The following is a 25,484-nucleotide window of genomic DNA, read 5'->3' as shown; positions in this document are numbered from 1 at the left end:
CGAGCAGCACCTGTGTGCACAGGGCTCTGGCTGCACGAGGGACAGGAGGATTGGGCACAGGTCAGTGCTGCGGTCTTACTTTGAACAGCACAATCGCCGACAAAATAGCATTATTTTCTTAAATAATGCTTTTATCAAAGACCAGAAGTCCCAACGACACTGCTCAGCGCATAAACTCCTGCGGCCGGGGCTGTCCAGGCACTAGTTTATGGGCGCTGGAAGCCCTCGGCTCTTGCAGCGGTGGGAGCTCCCCGCAGCCCCCGAGGCCGCGCCCTCCGGGGCCGCTCCGCAGGGACCGCCCGGCTCGGCCTTGCTGGGGCGGGGGCGCCGCGGTTCCAGCCCCGCACGGAGGCGGCCGGGCGGGGCCGGGCGGGGCCTGGCCGGGCGGAGAGGCGCGGCGCGGAGTCCCGTTAGAAGCAGCGCGGAGCCCCTGCGGATCCCCAGCGGCACAGCAGGAGCGACGGCCGTGCCCAGCCCGCCGGGAAGATGCCGAAAACGGTGGGTGCCGCCGGCGCGGGGCAGAACGGAGGCCTCGCCGCGGGGTCCGGGAGGGTGCGCGGGGCCGGGCGGGCGCGGCCTGGGGGCTCCTCCCGCCTGCGCCCCGGCCGGAGGGAGCGGCGAGGGGCACGGAGGAGTCCCGGGGAGCGGAGCCTCCCGCCTTGCCCCTCCATCTTGCGCTCCCTCGCCCGAGGGGCCGGGTCGGAGCCGCGCCTGGAGCGCGGGGTCTCGGCGCGGCGGGGCCGCCTCTCCGCCCTAAAATGTCCGGTGGCGCCGCCCGCGTGTGCGCCCGGCCCGGGGGGAGCGGAGTGGAGCGGGGCGAGGCCTCCGGGCCCGGTGGGAGAGGGTGGCTGCCATGGCCGCCTCGTGCGCTCCCCGGCCAGCAGAACTTGGGGTTTTCACAACTTGAGATTACTCAGTTTGGGTTGCCAGGGAACCTTGTCCCAGCTTGACTCGAGGCGTTTCTTGGCTAAAGAGATTTTAGTACTTTAGAAAGTCTAGTCAAGTCTGTACTTGACTCTCCTCGCAGCAGGAGTTCGGTGACTAATGAGGAGCATGGGGTTTTTCCATTTAATTTCTCCTGGTTGGAGTAAAAGAATTGGTCCCAGCCCTTCATTGATAAAACAGGAAGGAGCGGGCTGGAAGTCTCTGGATGTTTCCGTACTGGAGTGATCTGAAATGGCCTATGAAAATCTAATGTATTTTAGATTTTCTAAAGCTAAGAGTCTGTGGTTTACATAAAGGAGGGGAAAAAAATTTCCAAGCAAAACTTCACTCCTATGCAAATAGAAGTTGAAATGAAATCCAACGGCATTTTATTTTCTTTCAATAATTTTTTACTTTAGACATTGAATGCCTATTTGATTGACAGCTACTTTTCCTGATGTCTTAAATGCCATCTCTGATAGCATGGATAGCTACATGATAGTTATTATTGTTTAAACATCAACATCTTTAAGGATATCAAACTTCAGCCACTTCAAGGTTAAGATAGTATTTTCTTAAGCTTTAGGCCTTCCATCAAATATTAGTGATAATTACTGAAGATTTACTTACTAAAACAACTAAAATGCAGGCAACAAGTTCAGTAAGGTTAGCAGAAATAATACAAGTTAGGGGACTTCTGTGTAAAATGCACTTGAGACCTTTTAGCCAGAGAATTTACAGTCGTGATGAGTGACTTTTTTTAGTGTGGATCGGCCGAGAAATTCTGAAGGAGAGGCTTGCAGGGCGGGGTCCCAGCACCAGGCTGAATCTGAGCGCTGGCTGCGAGGTGCTCACTGCAGCCTCTGAAGACACACCCTAGGCTGGATTCACCTTCTCAGTCTATTGCTTTCTGGTTTTGACAGAGCAGTTCTGGTTTTGACAGAGCAGTTCTGCTTTCTTAGCTTTTAAAAACTGGAGCAGATAGAGAAATTCAAGTGTTTTGGTGTAATGCTTTGTATTGCACACTGAAGATTCTACAGAAAGCGGTTCCAGTGTGTGTGTGCCTGTTGCAGTACAGAGCTGCAGGCCTGCTGCTGTATCAGCCTTTGGTTTCCTGCCCCAGCTGCTCTAGTTACAGACCCAACTGAAATAATATTTGAAACATTATTTCTTGATCTTTGGTTTGCAGGAACAGGATATGCTGGCATAACTGTGTAATCAGTTCTTCATGTGAAATAAACATGACTACTAGTGTGTTAGCTTAAGATTCGTTAATAGCTGCTTAATTAACAAAACAGTAAAATGCAAGAGACTTTCCTCAATCAAGGAAAAAAATCAAGGTCAAATGTGGGTGAAACCTGGGTAGTTAGATGCAGGTTTATGTGGGTTTCATCACAAAAATAAATCCATTGTGAAGAAGACAGATGGAGGAAATGTTCTAGGGAACAGTTCTGGCTGGGCAGGAAAAGCATTTGTGTCAAAACTACTTGGTTGGTAGCTCTTATCATTCATCTCACCAGGCTTACAGAAACATGCTGCTGCGTGGCTTAAGCAGCAAAACCTGTTGAGTTCTGAGTCTCTACACCTCCTCAAGCTAGGCTAAATGTTAGTACATGTAGCTGGAGATTTCCATTTTGTTATGTGAGGTTTGCTATGAGTGACACTAGGCTGTGTAGCACTATTAATAAGAATCCAAGATTAACTCTGGTAACCTTTGAACTAGTGCACATGATTTGCTGTTGTGACATGTAATGGGGGGGTTTGGTTGCTGGAGGCTTTGTAGGCTGTGTAGAAAGTCCATCATGCATTGGCCTGCTGATCTTGCCATGCTCTCAACAGCAAACCTTCACTGTTTTATCTAGTGATACAGCTCTGGTTTAAATATTTTGTGTTCTGGAAAGTTTGTGAAGTGTGAATGGTTAAAGTAGAGATCAAAAAAGGCATACAAATCTCCCCATGCTTTGTGTTGCAAAGGGTGGAAGTAGTTGAGTGCTGAAAATGAGCCATTGTCAAGCTCTGAAAAGTCTCTCCTCCAGTTGTGAGCAGTCTGTCCTATTTGCCATGAGTAGGTGCTGACTTCTCCCTGACTGATGGGTGCAAGGCTTCTGTTTTGGGATTCATTGACTATTTTGCCTATGCATGTGCTTACTCTGTGGCTTTGTGAATGGATAGGCCAGAAACACGAGCATTCATCACATGTGAGGTGTGCACTCAACAGTCCTGTCACTAGGACTTGGGCAGCTCTCTTTTAGGAAAAAGAGCCTTTACTCATTGTTCAGAAAAGGTTTTAACCAAAGCTAGTCTTGTGAATCCAGAAAGTTTTAGGAAGTAATAAGGGAAAAGGTACCAGTCCAAACTTTATTATTCCTTAGTTTGAAGGTAAGTGTAGCAATAGTTATTAGGATATTTGGAGACCCTGTCTGTAGTTTGAATTGATGGTCGTAATTCCCAGAAGGACCGGGAAGGTCCTAGGCGCTTTGTTTCGGTTTTTCTTTGAAACTTTGAGGTTCTGGTTAGAAGAAAAGTAACTGAGAGATTGAGCTGTGTATCAGGAGAACCCTCTGGTTAATTAGTTTCTTGTGTGTAGCTACTTGCTACCAAATGCTGCGACAAGATGGCAACTGTGAGCAGAATGCTACACTTGTTTGGGTGATAGTTTTTCTTATTTTTTTTCCTGGTGTGAAATTTGCTTGATGTCTTGAAGGGGGAAGGGATAGTGATGAAAACTGACTTGAATAGATGGGCACTTCTCTCCTGATCCTATTGTGCTATGAAGGAACTCTAGAAGCATTCTAGATGACTCCTGTCTTATTTCATGACTGACTCTTTGATGCTCTCTTCCTTTCTTCATTCAGTATAACTTGGGAAGCTTGGTGACACTGATCCAAGTTTAACATGTGTGCTGACTCAATCCATTATATGTTTCTTCTAATGCCATCATATGTATGACTTGATGGAAAGAGCTGTGTTTGAATGCTCCCAAAGACCTTTCTTTATACAAAAGTGCTTCCCTTGTTGGTGATTTTCAGATGACTTGTACTTCAGAAGTAACAATAGCCAAAACATTCTGCATTTACAGTGGAACCAGGTAAACTACTGAAACTGATAATCAGTGAATTATCTATAGCTTTATACCTACCATGGGATTTTGCAAAACAGGAAAGGCCTTTACACCCTAGCTTGTATTGTATTCAACAGCTTGGTTCCTAGGTTCTGCAAGAATAGCAAGGTTTTACTTCATGTCAGATGAAGCAATTAAGCCTGACAGTGAGCAAAATCTTCTGTTTGGTACTTTGAGGCCTTCTATATTAAAGTTAAACAGGGATTTTAAAGTACACCATTGATGATAAACAAGCATTTACTTTGTTTTTACATACTAGTGAAATCTTCCATCAGTGATAGTGGTTTTACACTGTTGTGAGTAGGAGCTGTACCAAGTGCCTGATCTGAATTGGTGGTCATGATCCAGTTCATGAAACTTCAAGGTGACAGTGTTAGGTCTAAGAGTGCTTATCAGACAAGAGATTTTAGAAGATAAATGTCTTAGTTGAGTCCTTTATTTAATTTTTGCCCTCTTGATTTGTCCCCCAAGGCAGCTGAGCAAGAAGCAGGTTGGTGAGGGGAATCCAATAAAAGGGGCCCAAGGAGAGTTTTAGGTCTTCTGCTTCTGGTGTGAAAATCTTATGAGGAACGGGGTGTCCCCTATCAGGGGTTCATCATCATTTAATTCTTGCAAATATCCTGTCACCATAACGTTTACAAGCAGCATCTTTTTTAAACCTTCAGGGCGTTGCAGCCCTTTCCTTGGGGTGGTTCTACCTTGTCTGATTAGTCATCTCTGAAGTTTAATTACAATTCTTGCTTTTCTCATGAGGATGGTTCATAAGATGTCTTAATATGGACTCCTTTATTTTGAAAGGAAATGGCAGGCATCTCTGCCTCTACAGGAAACTCATTTTATATATAATGTCTAGTCTGAAGTGAAATTCTCCTCAAAAAGCTCATTAAGTCCTTAGTAGCTTGAAAGACAGCTGATCTGAAACCGAAGGATTCCAATACCTTCTGCTTGTGACACTGGGTGTGCTGGGGGACAGAACCCTCCTGGGGCTGCTGGCCTGGCCACGTCCCTGCTCATCAATGGCTACTCAGAGAGAAGCCCCTCTTCCTCCACAGAGGTGGCTCTGGCTCTGCTCCAGGCTATGAAGGAAACTGACTAAAAGCTTCCTCTGGCTGCGTCATCTCCTGGACTCTTTCCTGGCTCGGTGCAGCTCAAGCAACCTTATTTGGCTGACTTCATTTTTTTTTTTCCCCTCCCCTTCTGTGCAGCAAGAGGGCCTCCCTGAATTTGCACAATAAAGCTGTTATCTGTGCTTAATCACTGTTCTGAGAACTACAATGGGGTTTGTTTGAAAAGAGCTCCAAGATTTCAACTCCTCGGATCTCTGATTCCCTGTGTCCTGTTTCCCTTTTCTCTGTTTGCTAAGTGATTGTACCAGAAACCAGCTCCTCTGCTGCTGTAGTAACACTATTGGAAAAGAGGAAATCTCTACCCAGGAATAATCCAAGGCAATTAACTGATGCAAATTAAGAGCAATAGTAAGCAGCCAGTTAATTGCTTGCTTTTCCCTAGGGGTACTGGGGAACAGCAGGTATTTGCATAGTGCAGTCAATAATACTGAATTAAGAGTTTGTTTTTATCCCATCTAAACTTCCAAACTAGGCTGATGGAAGGTTACTCTTTCAAGCACATCTTTGTAACATTCCTGTGACTGTTTCTAGGTGAAGCATTCAAATGTTTTGGTAGTCTTGGGCATAAACCCCACCCTTCTGAGTCCAGCAGCTAATGCTGACTCTTAAGGTAATGTTTAAAGCAAATACTTGGTGGGGATGTAGGAAGAGACACTCACTGGCAGGCTTGGTGGTTATAAGACCACAGGATCATCTACAAGTGTTTGGGGGTTTAGAACCTGAAATTGCAGAGGTTTGGGCCTTATATTGACGAGAGACAATTATGGCTGCAGCAACTGTGGCTATCAATAGGTAGGTGATGTAGAGCTGCTTCCTTCCTGTGCAGCTGTGAAAGGATCTATTCACTTCTATGAATGTGTGATCCTCCAGTCCAGTAGTGGCGCAGTCAGAAACTCCTCACCTTTGTACAGCAACTTGTTGAACTTAAATGGGGAAAAAACACCCTTTGAAGAGGTTTTTAAAGGCATGACTCCTGCAGAATGCTTTTTCCTAATTGTTCTAAAATCTCTAAAGCTGCAGTAGTTGTTTTGAGGAACCTACTGAAAAATACAAACTGTGGATGAAAGAACATTGTTCAGTTCTCGTCCTATTGCCAGACTAAGGAATAGGAGCACCTGGCCATGCTAGGCCTCTTTCCCTTTGGCTCTTGCTGGTTGATGAATGGACAAGGGCACAGGAGTGCTCCTAAAGGAGGAATAAATGAAAAAGCTCTGAATCTGATCAGTTCTGCAGAGAACCATGTAATTAGGCAAGAATGAGGTGATGGACTAGAAGAGGGAACAGACACTTCTTTCTCTGCCAGCTGTGATTCTATGTAGAGTAAAATGAAATCTCAGAAGAGTTCAGAAAGAATACCTGAAGCACTGAATCAAGTGCCATGGTATCCATGGTCCAGACTGAGCTGTATTCTTGCAAAGTTCTTGTTCTCTTTTTCAGCTTGTTTGTTTCCTAGAGGAAGGCTACTCAGGAGACAAAATTTTACTGTCCTAGAGCGTGAATACTGTAAAAAACTTGCTTGTTGTGTTTTTTATTGTTTTTTCTTTGGTGGGGGCTGTTAAATTGATACTGGAGAATTTTGCATGCAACGTATTGGAGAGCAGTTATTCTGCCATTGTGTTCCTTCCTATGTTCTTGAGGTAGAATCGTGGAATCAGTTTGGTTGGAAAAGACCTTTGAGTCCAGCTGTAAACTGATGATTTTCTGCAGCCATGAACCAGTCTTGTCTGTCTGTATATCACTGATTTGTACTATTCTCCTTTGAAGGCCATTCTCAGCATTTTTTTCTCTTGTTTGGGAACCTAGTTATGGTGGTCAAGTGACTTAGTACAGGAAAAACTTGCCATTGCAATCTGATCAATCACTTAGTCACAGCTTTTAATAAATGCATTTGTTTTTATGTAACACAGGCTAATAAAGCATGGAATTCTAGGCTAACTAAGGGAATTCCAGGCTAACTTTTTCCTTGTTGTAGGTTTTGAGCTGTACTGTACAGTTGAAAAGCAATGGCAAGGAAAAGGTTAGCCCGGAATTCCACTGTGCTTGGTTACAGTGCAAAAACTGAGCTGCCAGAGAAATTATTAGGATGAAGTATCAGGATGCTTGATATCTTCCATCCCCAGAGGTGTTGCTTTTAATTCATAATGCCTCTAAGAATATAAATATGGCATAGATTTTATTTTTGCAATTCACTTTTCCAGAACAGTGTACTCAGAGGGCAAAAAAAATTCAATTCATCAATATGCTAAATGTCTTTTCAGGCAATTTTCTGTATGGACATGGGGGTTTTGGTTGTGTATATTTTTCTTTCTATGTTAAAATCCAGAACTTTATATCCTCCTGAGAGTTGTAGTCTACAGGACTTGCAGAGCAAGTAGTAGAATCAAGTAGTTCTGAAAGCACATTGTAAGAAAAAAGGCAGTTCCACTGCTGACAAATTCAAGCAATATCAGGTTGCCCAGAAAAGAAATGTTAATGCAAAAGCCACACAATACTTGGTGGTCCAATACATCTTAAATGAAAACAATCCTATTAGCCAGAAATGATAGACAAGGAGGGACTTACACATATGCATTAAAAGTAAGGATTTGCTTACAGATAATTAAGTAGACACGTTAATGTTAACGAAGATAAGCTCTTTGGACTGGCTGTTTTTGCTGTGTTTGATGCCCCCCAGGCTGTATTTTGCCCTCTTGTCTGCAAGGGCACTGTGCAGGCTCCTCTTGAGCCTGCTGCTGGCCAGCACTCTCAGATCCCTTTTTGCAGGGCTGCTCTCCTGCCACTCCTCTCCCACTTTGGACTTGTGCCTGGTATTACTCTGCTCCATGTCCAGAATCTGGCATTAGTTCCTTTTAAATTTTATGCCAGTGATCAATCATGCTCTGAGCTATCCAGATGCCTTTGCAAGACCTTGTGTCCCTTGAGGGAGTCAACAGCACACCCAATGCTGGTATTGTCAGTAACTTTGCTAATGATGCATTCAGCTCCTGCAATCCAAATCATTGATAAAAATACTGAGCCACGCTGGCCCTGTTATGGAGACCTGGGGAACATCACTGATGATGGTGCCAGAGCCCCATTCTCTGCAGCCCTCTGAGCCCTGCTGCCACTGGCTCTTCATCCAGCACACTTTGAACTTCCTTATCTTGCAACTGAACAACTTGTCCAGAAGGATGCTGTGAGAGACAGTATCAAAAGCTTTACTAAAATACTGAAGAACTACATCCACCACCTTTCCTTCATCCATTGAATGGGTGACCTTATTGTAGAAGGATACCAAATTAATTATGGCTTTCCCTTCACGAGCCCATGTTGGCTGTGCCTGATGCTTGCATTGTCCTTTAAATACTTTAATGTCCTTTAAATACCTTTCAATAGCACCCAGTAACTTGGTTGATCTAATTACTCTCTGACTGCTAAAACAGCTCTTCGAGAAAGCAGAATTGCCTGGAAAGCTGGAAGGATTGAAAGAAACTCGCTTACATTGAAGCTTACAGTGCAGCTGAGACAATAGAATACTCAGTGTCTGAGCAATAAAAACATGCAATATTGTGACATGTTTGGTTTGGTGTATATGGTTTGTGTGTGTTTTGTTTTTAAAATCAGCAAAGTTATCCTTTAGGGACGTCACTAGATTATATTGCTCATTGTATTTATATGTTCCTCCAAGTTTTGACAGCAGTCATTAATGGAGACACTGCACAGCAGGCATATGAAGGGTGTAGCTTCTCTAGTGTGCTGTTTGTTACTTCTCTATGGTACATCCAAATTTAAGAAATGTCTGTGAGATGAAATTGAAAGCTTAAGCATCAATAACTGTTTTGCCAACATCTGTTTATTTCATTTGTTCTTACGTGTATCTCAATATTAAGAAACCATAAAACCACTTTTGAAAAAGTGACTGATTAACTTCATTTGTTTATTTGGATAGACAATGAAAGCTTCAGCTGAGATGTATTGAATTCAGTGTCTGTCCATATTCAGTGTTCTGTGGCTACAGTTATCCTCCTACAGTGAAAAATCAGGATCTGAGCTTGCCTAAAGTTGAGAAACCTGGCTTCTTCTGTTACTGAAAATGTGCTGTTTGAGCAACTGGATTTTTGTTGCAGTATATGTAGTTTTCACTAAGGCACACTCAATGTGAAATTGGTTTGCATTGGTGAAATACTGGAAGCAGAGAGCAGTAAAATGATTATGTTTTATCACTTCACTATTCACAGTCCCCTAGACAACCAGAAGCTGCTATATGAACTGTTAGACATGACTGGTCATTTTGTGAACTGCCTCAAAAACTCTTAAGTTTACTGGTAATTTGAATAATGGGGTCAGAAAAGACTGGTATTACTAAAAATGTCAGGAAGCTCCAAGTCCATGATTGGGACTGTGGAAGGCTTGAGAAGTGTTATTATCACTAAGGCAAGAAAACATTTTGATAACTGATGTCTTAGTCCTCCAGCCTGTAGCTCCATTGTGCTGATTTTGTTCCAGAAGCTGGACTGTAACTTTTCTTTGCTGTAATACTGAGGTGACATACTTTCTTTGATGCTATGCTAGTCCTTCACTTCAAAAACTATCAAGGAACCCCTCTTACCTGAAGTTGGTATTGAAAAAGTCCAAGTATTGACTTAATATTTTTTTGTTTGCTTAAAACACTAAACTGCGTCTGAAATTGATAGTATTCTGACCCAGCCATGAGAAGGAAGCAGCAAGTTCCTGAAAATTAATTTTCTTACTCATAATGGCTTGGTGCTTCTTGTATCTTGGGTTTTATGGAATGTGTAGACACCAATGTCTTCTGCACTGTATACCTGGGGTTCTATGTTGACAGCCATACATGGAGAAGTGCAAATTTCTAAAACCCCTAACTTAGGGGTTTTTTTCCCTTTATCTTGCTCTGTGGTTTGTTACTAACATCTCAAATTGAAGGGTGACTGCAAGAGCCAATGCAATGTATTAGGCTCAGTTTGAATACCCTTTTACCCATCCAGCTGTTTAGGGTAGAGATCTTTTTTTGAAAGGGGGTCCATGTCAGCATTTTCAGGTGTAAGAGTATATCAGTATAGTAGTGTTGTCTTGAATCAGCCAAAAGACCGAGCAAATAGAAAGACTAAGTAACTTCCAAATCACTAAAACATCAGACTAATCTAAACAGTACTTGCTTCAGGATCATGCACAGGAAATACAATGCTATCTTTGTGTTTGTTCTAACAAATACTAAGTAATCAAGTAAAAATCTGACAGAAGGCTGTCCTGCTCCTTTGCTGCTTCAAGTTCTGACAGATTTAATACATAAGCTTTGTTGCTTGCACTGTACTTGAGTCACCTCTGTACAAAGTCTCTTCTGCCCCTAAGCACCAAATGTATCTTAGTCAGAGGTGACTAGCCACTTCTCCTATGGCTAAGTTTTGAATGTCTTTAATATTGCAAAAAAATGCTTGGTGAGTGTCTCTTTTTTTCCCCTATGGAACATCTTTGACCATGTGCTGCATTGCTCTGTCAAGTTTTTCCTTGTCTTTCTACAAATAGCTTTGTGCAAATGCTCTGGACTCAGAAAAGTTTGACATAGAGGACTTTCCCATTAAATGCTTTTACTATATTCTGACAGCTTTTACTGGGCAGTGTTTGGAAGGATTTGAAAATAATTGTGATCTGAGAGGATTCAGACAGTTTTGTAAACCAGGAGATTTTGCTGGTCTGCCATTCCCTTAGAGAAAGATGGATGATTAGATGCATGAATGTGGATCTATCAATTTCCACAACAAACCTGAGCAGGAGTTAGCTGCTCTTACTGCTCCCCGTGTTCTGGAGAAGTGCAGTTAGTGGTGAGATATTTGAATGCAGGATTATTGAAGGAGCCCCTGACTTTGATCAAAGTTAAATTCATATCTGCCAGCCCTAGGCTGCTGTACCTTAGCACATGGAAAAACCTGAAAACATAAAGCAACCCTACACAGCAGGTCTCTGGGTAAGAGCTAAACTTCCAAGGTGACTTCTGAATATTCTTTGCAGAGGGCTTTTCAGGCTCCCTGCCTCTCCCTAGTCTACTGAGTTTTACTGTTTTGTTTTTTAGGTTGTATCTCCATGTATGTTGACCTATTGAGGAGATGTACTCAGCATCTGGCTATTTCCTTTCCTACTATCCAGTTGAGTTTCTTAGTTTTGACCTGCAGCTTTAGGAAAACCACTAACAGTTTGGCTTATCTGCATATTTGGCTGCATAAAGATGGTCCATATCATCTCTGTAGAGGAGAATCAAGGATCTAGATATTGAAACTGCAGCTCATGTAAAGAAATTACTCTTGCTGACTTGATACAAGAAATCTGTTTATGTTAATAAATCTTACTTGACCACTGACATTCCTGGGCATTCAGCAATGTCTTCATCAATGCATCTAGGTCTTAGGTGTTATCTGAAGTTTACCAGGCTTTCTTTCTAAAATAGCCTCGTTTCAAACAGTGTATTTCAAGAAGTGTAAGAATGTGAACCCAAGAGTGTGGATTTAATTGCAGCCTTAAATGAACTAAATCATCTTGGTTGCTTACTTGAGAGATTTGATTGTTTGCTGCCACTGTAAAGTTTTACATCAGTTCTGTTCTGAAGTTCAACAGAAAATGGGGTTAATGGCATGTATATATAGATTTCACCAAGGGGTTGTATATCAGAGCTGCTGAAAAGGATCAAGCAGGTATGCCTGGGAGTGAGGAATAAGAGTGGTTCAATAGCTTGATCCATCTTGTCCACTTGTGCCCAAAAAGCCACATTGACCTTTCTCTTCTATAGCCTGTAACAGTGCCCCTGTGTAAATGTAGTGAGCAGGAGCATTGAAATTATTCTGCTGGAGAAAATAACAGAAGAGTTACTCCCACTCTGATTCATCCTTTTGAATTCCTACTTGTGGTATAGTTCTGGAGTACAAGAATGAACTCAGAGAAGTGATTGGGAGGGTGCAGGTTGTTCAGGATGGCTTCCAGTGGTGGTGGACACAGACACTGCATGTGCTGGCGCTGCTCTCCTCAGCTCTTGTGCCCCTTCAGGAACTTTTTTGGACATGGGGTTCTGTGTCATGATGTAGCTCCTCTCCTCTGTATTAGGAAAGCTCAAATGCTTGAACTAGATGGAGCTTAAAATAACAAAGAATACTTCAGCAATCACAGGCTGATCTTTTATAAACTGTGGACAGTCCCAACAGAACTATTTAAAATCTAAAATAGGTTGGTGGTGAGGGAAGCAAATATGGGTGGAGAAACTGAATATTAAAAAGAAGTGTAGAACAGAGCAATATAGGGGAAATCCTGTGTTTTAGGGAACTATGACCTAAATAGATATGAAAATGTAGCCAGCCTAAATGAGACCCTGTAGTGAAAGGAAGTTGCAGGATTTGTCTAGCGTGCTGGAAATGATAAAGCTGAAAATCACAGGATGATGAAACAGCTTTAGCTCATACTTGACTGTGCATGTAGTTAAATTTGGAGGGATGGCTCATAGTCTGGGCAGTCAGATCCCACAGTAAGACTGTGTTCTAGCTCCTAGAAGTCTGGCCATTGTTCAGAGGTTCAGTGAGGGCTGTGAGCTGGCCAAGAACTTGATGTGCCACACCCAGGCCGTGCTCTGGGTGTCTAGAACAGGCAGCCCTGTGTTCAGCTCCCCTCTCTGTAACAGAGCTAAACTGCTAGGAGTCTCTTAGTTGAAGGACAGAGAGAAGCACGTGAAACAGATAAGCTTGCTCTGACTTTTTATCAAAACGTGGATCCTTTAGAAGGAAGAGCTTGGCCACAGCAGTTTTCTTCATGCTTTCTTCCCTGTGGAAAGTGTCTCTAGTGATTAGCAGAGTGTTGGAGTGTAGCAATTTTATTTGCCCTCAATTCCAAGTTACCTCTGAAACAATTCTTAACTGCAGGTGAATTTAGAGACCTTTACATAGGGACTGAGTATTTAGTCTGTTAGCTCATGAACCTCAAGTACTTACTGTACATGTGATGTCTTGATGCAGGTCACACTTGTCTTGTTAGCATCCTGTCTTGATCTTCTTTTGAGCTCCTTCCAGCAAAGTAGGTGCTTGTGATTTTGGCAGACATTCACTGGATGCTATGTTTGGAAAGCTCACTGGCTTTTTGAGAACATGTCTCAGCTCCCAGTCTTGACTGATCAGCCCCTCAAACTGGGTCTTTGCAACCACTAAACAGTTCTGGGAAATTCCCTGCCCTTGGTTTCAAGATGGAAGAGGAAGAACTGGACTAAGGGGAGGTTGGAGTGGGGCAAAAGTTGCCTTCTAAGAGCCTTCTCAGAAAATCTGAAGTGCCTCTGGTGGTAGGGAGTGCAGGGACTATTTTGCTGGTGGAATGACTGCAGTCACATCGTAACACCTTTGTACAGTTACAACATAAGGGGGGTGGCACAAAACACTTGTTTGTAACCTGTGAGTAGGATTGCCTGGGAGGAGCACACAATAGTGTGAGGAATGTCACCCATACCACTGCTGCCATCCAAACGTGCCCACTGCCTGCTGACTGCCCTTAGGTTGAAGAGCTTTAGCAAGGGATATGGTTAAGCTCTGACATGTGAAGTACTACTGCCAACCCTGTTATTAGTGTGCAGAACCCATAATAGGTGTGTATATTTCTCCAGAGAAAAGCTCTTCTAACAGACACTTAAAAAAAAGGTATTTACAAAACAGGCAACCTCCCCAAAACAAAACCCAAAGCTGCACAGATTGTAAGAGTTGAATGATGGCAACTGCACATTGCTAGATTTTGCTTCAAATTTACCACCTGATCCAGATGTTGCAGAAAAGGGGTCAGAGATTTTCCCCATGGTATTTTAATTTCCTTCTGGGCTTTGACAAGTAAAGGATGTTCTCTCTAAGCAGCTCAAACAACAGGTACAAAAATAGTTATTTCAAGGGCTTCTTCAAACTGACTCTAAAGAAACAGAAAATGGCAATGTTAATTACTTGGAACAGCTACAGGAAAGCAAAGGGAGGTGCATGAGGAATCTATTTATGGAAAAGGAAATGGCAAAAATAGAGGAATTGATCCATTGCACAAGGTTGGGAGTAAGTGGTGTAATAAGTGGCATACAATTATCTGGTCTTTACTGTAAATGTGGGGATCCGCCCATGGCTGCTTTTACTGGCTTAGGATTCTCATCTTGCAACTCCTTTCCTCTAAGTGAAACTTGTTTGCCCTCTGGAGAGGATGATGGCAAGCTGCTGGTATCCAGGGTGTTCAAAACCATTACTGGGAGGTGACTGGTTGAAAAGTAAGGAATTACATTTAAGAAGCTTTAACCTGGAAACATCATTAATGATTTTGGAAGCCATACTGTGTGGGTGGTAGGGGAATTTTAATAATAGCTTTGAGTTAATAACTTTATAGTAGTCTTTGCAAAGTAAAACCTTCATTCCTGAAAAAGTTGCCTGCCCAAATCAGATCACTGATTAAGTTGAGTAAATGATACCTCCAGAGTTCTAAAATGTGGAGTTCTCCAGCCCTGTGGAGCCAGCATTGGCACAGCCTTGGCTTTGAGTGCTTGTGCAGTGCACTTATGAGTGTGTGCTCACTAATGAAGGAAAGTGTCTCCAGAGCAGTGAAACATTAATTGTGGGAAAGCTGCAGAGCTGGGGCAGGATGAGAGTGAAGGCATCTAAAATAAGGTAACTGCAAACAACAGACCCTTTGCATGAGGAGGAGGAGGCTTTTTTTTAAAGCTTTCTTGTGAATTCTGTGAACATTGTTTGAAGGAGACCTCACTTTTTAGAAAAACTGTCATTGAGGGTAATAAATCTGATTCTGCACCATTTGAGAGAAAAAAGGAATCAGTAGTTTATATAAGGGTGTCTAAAATGGACTCCCTGACTTGATAGAATAACTGATCTCCATGATGATAAACATGTCCTGCAAGGACAATCCTCTCCAACTCCACTTAGTGATCCTCTGCTCAGGCCTCTGAGTACCAGGTATCAATCACATGCAAAAGAGGACTTAAACAGGAAGGTAGCTGTGGCTTCTCACACTTGGTCTTGAGAGCCAGATAAGCAACAGAATACTGCTGAGTTGCTGTGCTCTGTAGGCATTGCCTTTTCAACAGCAGCAACTGCCTTCAACAGTTTTATTTTAAAATCATTATTATTTTTAATTTTAAATTTCATATTATAAGTAATAATTTTTATTATATAAACTATATTTCATTTAAATATAACATATTAATGATATTAGTATTTAATATTAATTAAATATTTATAATTAAAAAATATATATTATAATTAATTAATGAAATAATTTTAAATACATTTATAATTTTTTAAAATGACAACGTTCCTGATTACCACTTGCTGTATGGAAGAATTTTCCATCTCATTACTGTGAGATAAGCAGTACAAATTAATGCAGGAATATTTTGAGATTAACAGTCAAACAAATACACCGGGGCTCTGACACTACAGTATGACAAGGTTTATATCAGGATAAATCAATTGGTTTCCTTTTTTGAATCTATCTGTTTTAGCATTATATATTGTAGCAGATTTTTAGTTATAGACACTTACATATAGAGAATATTCTGAGTTTGAAGGGACTCACAAAGATCATCAAGTCCAACTCTCAAGTCTATGATATGTATGGGGATTGAAACTGCAGCCTTGGATGTTATTAGCACCATGCTCTAATCAACCGAGCCAATCTCATTGATCACCTCAGTCAGTTTCTTGTCTCTACCCTTTTCAAGAACAGGGTTAGGGTTTCCTGTCAGAAAACACTCATGGAAATGCAGTTGGAATGGGCACAGATGTGGCTTGTTTTGAACCCCTCTGTTAGGTAAAGCAGAAATATTCTGCTTTTCCAAGCTCCACATAGGAAAGCTTATCTTTTTTATGGCTGATGTGATGTAATTATGCTTCCCCCTTACCCAGTGTTTGTAAATTGGTGCTATGAAGGTGAGTTTTGCTGGAAGCTATGGGCAAGCACTGGCAGCATCCCTTGATGTCTCTGCTGCAGTGAGGTATTAAATGCCACAGATGACACAGAGCAAGTCTGCTCAGGCACTGCTGCTTCCACCCTTTCTTAGGTGCTGGTGCCTCCAGCCTTTCTCCATCCACTTTTTGCAAGCAGACATCTCACAGCTGTGAACTTTCTTGGTCTTGCAGGCTGGTGCTCTGGCTGGCTTCCTCTTCCTGTCCTCAGCAGCGTGGCTCCTGGAGCTGTGTGGGTGCTGTGGTTTGTTGCTCACACGAGCCATCTTGTCTTGCTGGGGACAAAGAGCAGTAGCTGGTGATGGGGATACAGCTCTGGTGTGACTGTGTTCAGGTGTGGCTTCTGAATCCAAGCTGGCTTGCTGCCCTACTCCTTCACAAGGAAGGAATAAGACCATATGAGCACAGATTTAGTTAAATTTAACCTGAATTCTTCCTCAGCCAGGCTTGCTGTTGCCCACAAGAGAGGTTTGTGAAGCTGGGTAGTAACAGCTGCCCCCTCACTGCTCTCTGTCTTCAGGCTCCATGCTAAAGTCATTAGGGATGCTTTAAAAGGTGCATTCCTGCTACAGGCTGTACTTAGGTACCAAAAGAAAGCCACATACTCTATAAGATGTAAGCACTACTGGCTCACCGGTACCAGAAATACCATGGCAAACTCTCTCCTTGGATGGTAGCTTTATTCAAATAGTGGGGTGGGATGGGATGTCTCTGTGGACTTACTGTGTGGCCTGTGCTCCACTCAAATGAGAAGTGCTGTGTCCCCAGCAGAGCAGGATGGGGCTGGTGGAGAGAGCAGGGAAGCTCCCAGGAGCTGCTGGGAGGGTTAACCTCTCTGTGTTGTCTGCGGAGTGGTGCCTAGGGTGTCCCTGCTGCTGTTCTGTTCCCTGATGAGCTTAGAGGTATGAAAAGGCCCTTTAAGACTGCTGGAAGGGGGCTTGGTTAATTAAGTGTAATCCTTTGAGAAATTGCAAGCGCTTTCACATGACCCGATCCCAGCCTCACCCTGACACAGAGGACCCAGGGCTGTTTCAGCAGGGTGCTGGCACTCGGGAAGGAGCCAGATGTCTGTGAGTATGGCTGGTGCTGAGGTGTGGGGCATCACCTCTGATTCCCCTCCAAGGCAATGTGAAGCTCTGTGTCCTCACCGTGGGCCCGTGTTGGCTGAGCAGTGTGGTGGGAAGGGAAGAGCAGCACCTCCTACTCCAGAATCCACTTGCACGTTCTGAGGAACAGGGGGACACTTCTTGTTAAACTTACCATATTGCTGCTAATCTTGCTAAAAGCCAAAACTGGGCAGCTTTTTAGATTATTAAGGTGCTTTATAAGATCTTAGTTCATGCAACTCCAGCTGGATTTGATGTGCTTCCCTGGTCAGACCTATTGGAACTGGTGCATGGTATTGGTCTAGTATTTTTACATGGAGTAACTGGTGGCTTTCAGTGCAGAGGCTTATAAAGGTTAGTCTGGAAATTCTTTTTAATTGAGCTTGCTTCTGTTCTGTACCAGTCAAATTTGCAATAAAGTATAAGTTTTCCCTATGTTACTTTCTCCAGAAATAGTCTACTTGGTGGCTTGAAGCTGGGAAGCAGGGAATATCTGAAGCTTGAAGTCTCCAGCCCAGCAGGGTATAGCAGCTTCCTTACATACAGGAAATGCAGGGAGGAAAGAAGCTTTAGCTCAGGGTCAGGGTTTTGTAGAGGTCGATACTCTGTTGTGCTGACTCCACTTATTATTCTGACATGAATTTCCTAGTACTCTATTCCTGTCTCAACTTATGACAAACAGAATTGTCTTTTCTACCTCTCGTGCTGCTCAATGCACTGGGGCATTAGCACAAGCAATACATCCGTTACTGAGCGTGACAGCATCAGTCTTTCCTGTTTGTCCTGCTATATGCAGCTACCCATTTTCATCTCAGGAAGTTGTTCTAACACACTATTAGGAGGACTTATTTGGAGACCTGAAAGATACCTGACAATTACTGCTGCTAGTAAAATTTATTTGGAATCACAACGTGGCAGAAAAGCATACAGGCAATATTAAAATACCTGAAAAGATGCTGCAGATAGGTGCCTGGTATCACTGTCTATTAAGTGTGTCTCTTGTAGTCTGCTGAACACCATGGGAGGAGGAGGGTAGTGGTGGCTTGTGCCTTTGGAAAACTTTTGTTGGTCAAAGGGAGCTTTCTTTGGCTGCAGCTGCTCTGGGGCTGGAAGAGTATCTCTTCCATGCAAAAGATTCTGTCTGTGCAGGAGGTATCACACTTGACAATACTGTCCTTGGCAGCAGGAAACTCTTTAATTTGCTCTGGCAGTGGCAAGCTTTAGCAGTGCTTAGACTGGTGGAACTATGGTAATTCCCCAAACAGAGAAGAGGAAGGGTTGCTAGTTTTCTATCTCTTTCCTGTAGCTGTTATGAAATGAATCAGTTGAATATGAGCACTGTTTTTGGCATGTTTTTTAAATTTGGTGATTATAAATTTGCCTGTTGAAATGTAATAATTGAATGTTTTTGAAAATTTTTGATAAATCTGTTGATGAAATACTATAAACCTCCTTAAAACACTTTCTGAGTGTTGAAAGTTTGATAGATGTTTATTAACAGAATATTTGGAATAGGAGAGTAGTATACTTGGGGATGAGTGCTGCCACTAGGCCTTGTGATTGAATCCCTGGTGCAATGTCTTTCTTTTGCACATCTCTCAGCAGTGTGCACCCTACCTGTCAGGACTTACAGAGCTAAATTTGTATATGCTCAGCAGTCCAAGTCAGATACCTTATTGACATTTTTTTCTGTTTGCAAGCCAAATTATAGGCATGCCAAGGTTTATGCCAGCCCTCAAACCTAGGAAAACCTTTAGATGGTTTAGAAATACAAAATCTAATGGCTTAATGCTGATCAATCTTAGGGTTTTTTTAGAATAAGCACTAGTAGTAGATAGATAAATGGTTTAAAAGTGCTTTGGCAGGGTAACTGTCAAGGAACGAAGCAAATGAGTCTAAATTATGATGGGACTGCATAGTGTTGGCTTTGTTTTGCTAGAGCATTTTCATTCCTGTGTGTAACATTTGTGTTGGTCAGTACTCAGCTATGAATACCTTAGTAAAGTGGTTTTACTTAAAGTGAGACTTTAAATGAATGAGGAAGAAGAAAGTAAACATGCAGTGCCTGGCACATACTTGTCTGGTACAGATCATAGCAATCTGTGGATCTCTTCGTGTAGCTTGTTTGAGCTGCAGGCAGAGTGCATTAAGATCAGTGCCTCCCACCACCTGAAATGGTAGAAACCTCTCTTTGAGCCAGTTGTTGTGAACTGGAAAAACAAAACCACCCTGGTTTGGTAGTGTATGGGGAAAAAAATGTCTTTGTGTGTTGTTTTCACACCAATGAGCCTTAACAAAGCTCAATTTTATAGCAAACTAGCTTCTCAGCCAAGTATTAAATTACCACTGATGGTTCAAACTAACGAATGGTTAAAATGTCACTGGCACAGCCCAGGATGTGCTCTCTCCCCAGCTCGTTCTGCTGACAGCTCACAGCAGTGTGCTGTTGAATGTGTTAAAACCGTGTTCAGCTTGGGGAAGCAGCACTACCGGGGTGTGGTTCTCCAAAGCTCAAGCCTGTTTCCTGTGGTCTCTCAGCTTCTGCTCTCTTAGAGCAGGCTGAAGCTGCAAGTGCAGACCCATTCAAGATTGCTGCTCCTAAACTTTAGGTTGTCACTCATCTTGAGCGCAGGAAGCTTCTTGGGGGGGGGGACTGGGGGGGGAATGTGTAAATCTTCCTATTGACTGTACTAATTGAAGGATAATAATAGAGTCAGATAGTTTAAGGGCATTTAAGTGACTGTCAGTGAAGGAATTTTGCTGGTTCCAGCATGGGAACTTATTTTACTGTGCTAACAAAGATGTGAGTCTTAATAAGTGTTCTGCATAAATTATAGGGTTACTGAAGAAGTTTTATTTTAAATGTTAAGGTGTGATTTGTTCTAAATAGCTCTAAGAGCTATTTAGGCACAAGCTGCAAAGAGGTGCCACAGATGTTTCAGTTCTGTTTTCTGGTGCTCAGATATTTGGCCTTTAATCACCTATGCACATGACATCAGATAAGAACAGCTACTGTGCTTTATCCATAAACAGTGGAGCAAAGACTATTTTCTTTCATGGTAGCTGATACACTAATGCTGTAGGTGAACAGGAAATACTTCAAAGCTAACAAAATTTAAGGTATAACTTAATGGCTCATTTAATGTAATATAATATATTACAATCTTATACCTGAATTTAGCTTATGGGCAGCTTTGCTTTCACTGGTGGCTGTGCTGGGCAAATCAGGTTTACAGGCCAGCACTCCTTCTTCTAGAAGAGTCTGCTTCCAAGTGTAAGTAGCAAAACTGTTTGGGGAAGCATTCAGCCCTTCTAGGAAGTGGCCAGATTCTTGTTTCACCAAAGCACCATGAAATTAGCCCATTGTCAAGATCTAGGATTCAAATAGAAGAATTTTTGGGAAGGTGTACACTAAGGGAACTTAGGGTATCTGCATGCTGTTGAAAGCTGCTAATTAAAAAAAAAAAAAAAAAGCTTAGTTTTTACGAGTTTAGGCCATTTGTGCTTTCCTTGCTGCTTTTGTGGGATGGTTTTGCCTTAGTTTGACATTGTGTCAGAAGGTTCAGAGGGCTTCAAAACCAGCTTATTCCTGATATACTTGCTCATGGTATCTTTGTTCTAGTACTGTCTAAGTAGCATCCCTTTTGCATGAAACAGCTAGAACTTCAATTTCTGTGTACTTCAGCTTAGCTGTGCTAAGCCTACCTTTAACCTTACAGAATTTTTAGCTTAGCTTGAAACAAGAAAACCTTTAGGTTTATCTCAAGAGGATCTCAAGTACAAAATGGTGGTGGGCCTAGTCTGAAGCAGACTTTCTGGGGAAGCTCAAAAAGTATTTGTTATAGTTAGTGGTCTCTTTGGCACTTAGCTAGATTGAACTAGCAGAACATTTCTTGCTTATTGGGGAAAAACCCCTGGTTCTAGTTCTTTTGCAGTCTGGTTTCTTAGTAAATGAGATGTGAAAGCTGTACATATTTTTGGTAGAAATGCAGGAATCAGAACTGTCTGTGATCATATTGGTATTATGTGGTTCCTTGAATATTTCTCTGATTACTCTTGCTTTTTTGGTCTCCTAGTTAGCTTATAGTCCAAATATGACTTTGAGTTGTTCTTTAAGCTGTTCACAGTGTAATTCCCTCCACTCCTCACCACTGGAAGCCTGGTGGAGTGTACGAATAGGATTGATTGCACTGAGGAGCAAAAAAATTAGGATTTGTTGATCTGAGGTAAATGCCTGTTGGCAACAGAGAACTGTTAATGCAAGGCCTATGTGCTGGGGTTTAGTGCATTGTCAATATCTTGTCTGTACCATTTCAAGCCTTGAATCTTTACTTTGATGGAAAAACATTTTAAATATAGCTGCTTAATATGTACAGCTTGTTTTGAAAAATTGTGAAATATCTTTACGTTTTTCAGTTGATAGCCATACAAATAGAATTGGATTTTCAGGCAGCTTGGTGTACTTGCAGACCTCACTTTCCCTGGTTAAGGCATTTGCTTTCAGGCCAGGACTGTTTCTGTCTAGCCCCAAGCATCTAAATCATGTTTCACAGTGATTACCAGGAGCTTTGAATGGGATCAGCAGTGTTTTATTCTAGCATTTGAGGTGAAATGCTTCTGCTGTTTAACTTGCTGCGTGAGAAGTGAAAGGTGTGTGTAGATCTTCCTGCTTCTGTGGCATGAAGCTGTGAACTCCCTTGCTGCAGTTCCTTGCCACTTTCATGCCACAAGTGAAAATGTGATGGTGAGACATTCCTGTCAAAATAGTTCATCGTGTAACATTTCTTCTGGAAGACCATTCATGATCTTGCATCTAAGGCTAGTATAGTAATGAGATCTTGATTGCAATTTTAAATAACACCTAAACAATTTCTGCCGTTTTTAGAAGTCTTTTATCTCCCTGAAAGAATTGGAAAGCAGTATTGGCAGCTCCACTGCTATGGGAAGTGTTCTCATGTTCAGCATGCAGCCTTTTTGTCTTAGCCTGTAAGGGAACCCTTGCATCCTGTCTGCTTCATACCCACAGCCCTGGAGCATGTCAGGGACTGTGCCTTATAACTTCTCCAAATACTCACAAAGGCTGAAAGTGTATTGTTATTATTGACCAGCCTTCTGTGGCACACTGGGTTAATGCTTCTGGGAACTTCCTTGATGTTCATCCTTCAAACGAAAGGGTGTCTTCCTGTGTGCACCAAGTTTTGAAACATCTCTGCTTTTGTGAAAGACACCAGAATGTTCTACTTTAGAAATTAAACTTTGTGAGATATAAATGGCTCTCATGTGTGTCAGTACATGTGAATATTTGTAGGACCAGAGAGGATAAAAACACTGCAAAACACGAAAGTTATATTCTACAGGAAAACTGTGAGTACCGTGCTGGCAAAGCAGATGACTTTGACTGCTGGCAGTGAAGTTCCTGGAGGCTTGAGAGCTGCTTCCTGGTCCTGGGCAGGTGTTTGTTCTCATTATTGGGTAGCATCACTTAGAGCTTGTGTTGTAATGATGCATTTTTCTGTCTTCCAGATCAGTGTGCGTGTTACCACCATGGATGCTGAGCTGGAGTTTGCCATCCAGCCCAACACCACAGGGAAGCAACTCTTTGATCAGGTAAGGGATGGAGCTGCAGAAGATATAAAGTTGATAAAGACATTGTAATTCTATTTAGACAACAGCAAATAATTTCTAAAGGACGTCAAAGATTGAGTGTCACTAATAGCTTCAAGATAACTCAGCACAGTAAGAAATTGTACTTTTTTCCAAAACTACTGTATTTTTCATCTCCAGGATTGAGTTAGGTGCTATTCCTTCTAGTGAACTGAATTTATGCTACGGCTCATAATAATAGTAATTGGAAAGCAGTAGATATCTGCAGTCTTAGTTTGTAAGAAAAGTCTTATGGGGGACCTAGTAAGCTATTTTTGGTTGACTTACCTGCAAGCATTGTGTAATTGGTTCCAAAGGGTGGTTGGTCTCTAAACCAGGAGAGGCTTAGCTGGGTTTCAAATGCTGCTGCAACTCTTAAGTGCAGGTAAGGTGATATTCTGTACTTCCACCAAGGCCTGAGGGAAACCTTAAGAGCAGTGGTGACTCTACTAGATTGGGCAGTCTGCAAGGGGTACTTCAGCCTTCCTCTGCTTTCTCTGGGTAGACAAATTTCCTGCCAAACAGAAGCAGGGAGGCGTGTGCAGCCCAAAGCTGGAGCAGCAGAAGACAGACATTATCAGCTGCAGCAGGGGAAACTTTGACAGGCTCCACTGTGTTTCTCTGCTGTAATTGGCCATGGATTTGCTCCTTGGAGAAAAATGGGAACAGTAAATTTGTAGCTCAAAGATATGCAAATTGAATCTTGGACTAATGACAAGATGAGGGAGCTGCCAGACCAGATATGTCAGAGATTTGGGTGTGGTTCAGTAGAGCTGAACATTCTGGGGTCAGCTCTACATAGTACCTATCATAAGGAAGAGAGAAAATTAAGGGCTGATTCACCCATTGAAGTCAGCTATTTCATTTGGGGCCAGCAAATATAATTTAAATTTTTATATATTTTTTTTAGATCTTTAACCACAAACTACTGTTTTCTCATGTATTCAACTGGATGATTCAACACTAGATGATACATTGCTCTTTGCAGCCCAGCCCTGAAATGTAGTGAGATCCAAAGCTTTAGTGAAAGAGCATCCTTTCATAATGGGAAAAATAAAACGGCTTTCAAAAAAGTTCTGAATAGCAGTGTGATTCTCAGCTGTCTTACTATGTAATAGCTCCTGCAAATTTTAGCCTTGTGTGGTCTCAGATCTGACAGGTTTGGATTGATAACAGTGAAAGCCAAGTTCTGTCCAGAATCCAAATCCAACATGGAACTCTGCCAGTTAGTTCATGAGAATGTTTGCTAATGAAGCTGAGGTGAGATGTCCCCAAGTTAATAAAAAAATGAACTGTTTTTTTTTTTTTTTTGGTTTTGGTTTTTTGAAGGAGGTGTTCTTCATGTGGGTGCTTCCCATGATTATTTTTCAATATCTAGCTTCTGCTATTTTCCAAGCAAAGCACTAAGTGCTGAGAAACAATACTACTCACGACAGCAATATTTTTAATCTGCACATGATATTTTCAGTCAGCTCTAGGTCATCTGTGGCTTCTGCTGCAAACTGACATTGCTGTCAGACTTGGGCTTCATCAGTTTGTCTCTGAGAAGCATCCAGTCATGTTTCCAATATAGCAGCTCTTCATGTGTAGTAATTGATTTCACTCCTTTGTCATGCTCTTGGACAGCTGCATGTTTTCCTGCCCTCAGTGTATTTCACACAGCACCTGTCTAAACACAAGTTTTGTTTTGCTTTTTCCACAGTAAACACTTTGCCAAGGGAGAAAACAAATGCTGTTGCAGAGCTGAATTTCTAGGTTGAGGCAGTGCTTACTTCACCGAAATTGGATTGTAGGTGAAGTTGGAAATGAGGGGGGAAAAATGTGTCTAAAACTAGATTTAAACATTTATTTCTAAAAGGTCTGGTTGACATAAAATTTGCTCTCTTTAGGAAAGGGATGGAGCTTTAAATGTACTGTCAGCTGTTACATATCCAGTATCTTTCACATGACTGAGCTGTTTGTGTGTATTTGTTCCTGTAAAGGGATAGTCCAGTGCTGTTGTCCCTGCTGACACTGTGACTGCTCTCTGGCTGGTCATTGTTCACTCTGCCTCTGTTTCTGTCCTTAGGTTGTCTGGGTCCCATAATGGGGTGTGCAAGAGCAAAGTTATTTCTGTTTATTTTCTAGCTCCCTTAAGCCATGTTGTGCCCTTGGACTTGATAACCTAGTATTTTCTGCATGGTGCTGGTTCTGAAATACTGCTTTCATCAGTGCTTTTTGGGGGGAAGGGAGAACTCCTCTACAAAGCAAACGTATGGTTTTGCTGTTGTAGGACATTGACTTCTGATGTGAAACCTGATTTTTGGCTCTTGTACAGAAAAATTTTAGGATATCCAGCATCTTTTTGCCCTGGGGTGCCCTTTCACTTTGTGCTGTCAGTTCTGAGTTAAGCAAGAAGGAAGCTGCTAAGCATTACCAAGCTGTTTAGCTGCATGGCTACCTCAGTGCAATCTGCTGGCTTTGCTCAGTAATATTTAGGCAGTATTTATTTTCACCTGTTGTATATAAAGGTAGATAAATGTATTCATTATGCCACACATGATTCTGGCCCACTGAATAGGATTCAGAAGATTTTGGAAAGATTGTACCTAGGTTTTAG

The 25,484-nt window shown here is 42.2% G+C and overlaps 1 protein-coding gene across 1 annotated transcript in view; it reads left to right on the top strand.

Moving 5' to 3' along the window:
• The first annotated feature begins 361 nt into the window (after positions 1-361).
• The window catches only part of MSN (moesin), a 41,212-nt gene continuing 16,089 nt past the window's right edge, over positions 362-25,484 (top strand). Inside the window, exons 1-2 of the mRNA XM_014887692.2 lie at positions 362-498; positions 22,766-22,849. Coding sequence (XP_014743178.2) covers positions 487-498; positions 22,766-22,849 — 96 coding nt within the window. The 5' untranslated portion in view covers positions 362-486. The remainder of the gene's footprint in view (positions 499-22,765; positions 22,850-25,484) is intronic.

Source organism: Sturnus vulgaris, chromosome 14 (assembly GCF_052056855.1).
Source record: "Sturnus vulgaris isolate bStuVul1 chromosome 14, bStuVul1.hap1, whole genome shotgun sequence".
Classification (NCBI taxonomy): Eukaryota; Metazoa; Chordata; class Aves; order Passeriformes; family Sturnidae; genus Sturnus; species Sturnus vulgaris.
This window is presented reverse-complemented; position numbering and strand designations above follow the sequence as displayed.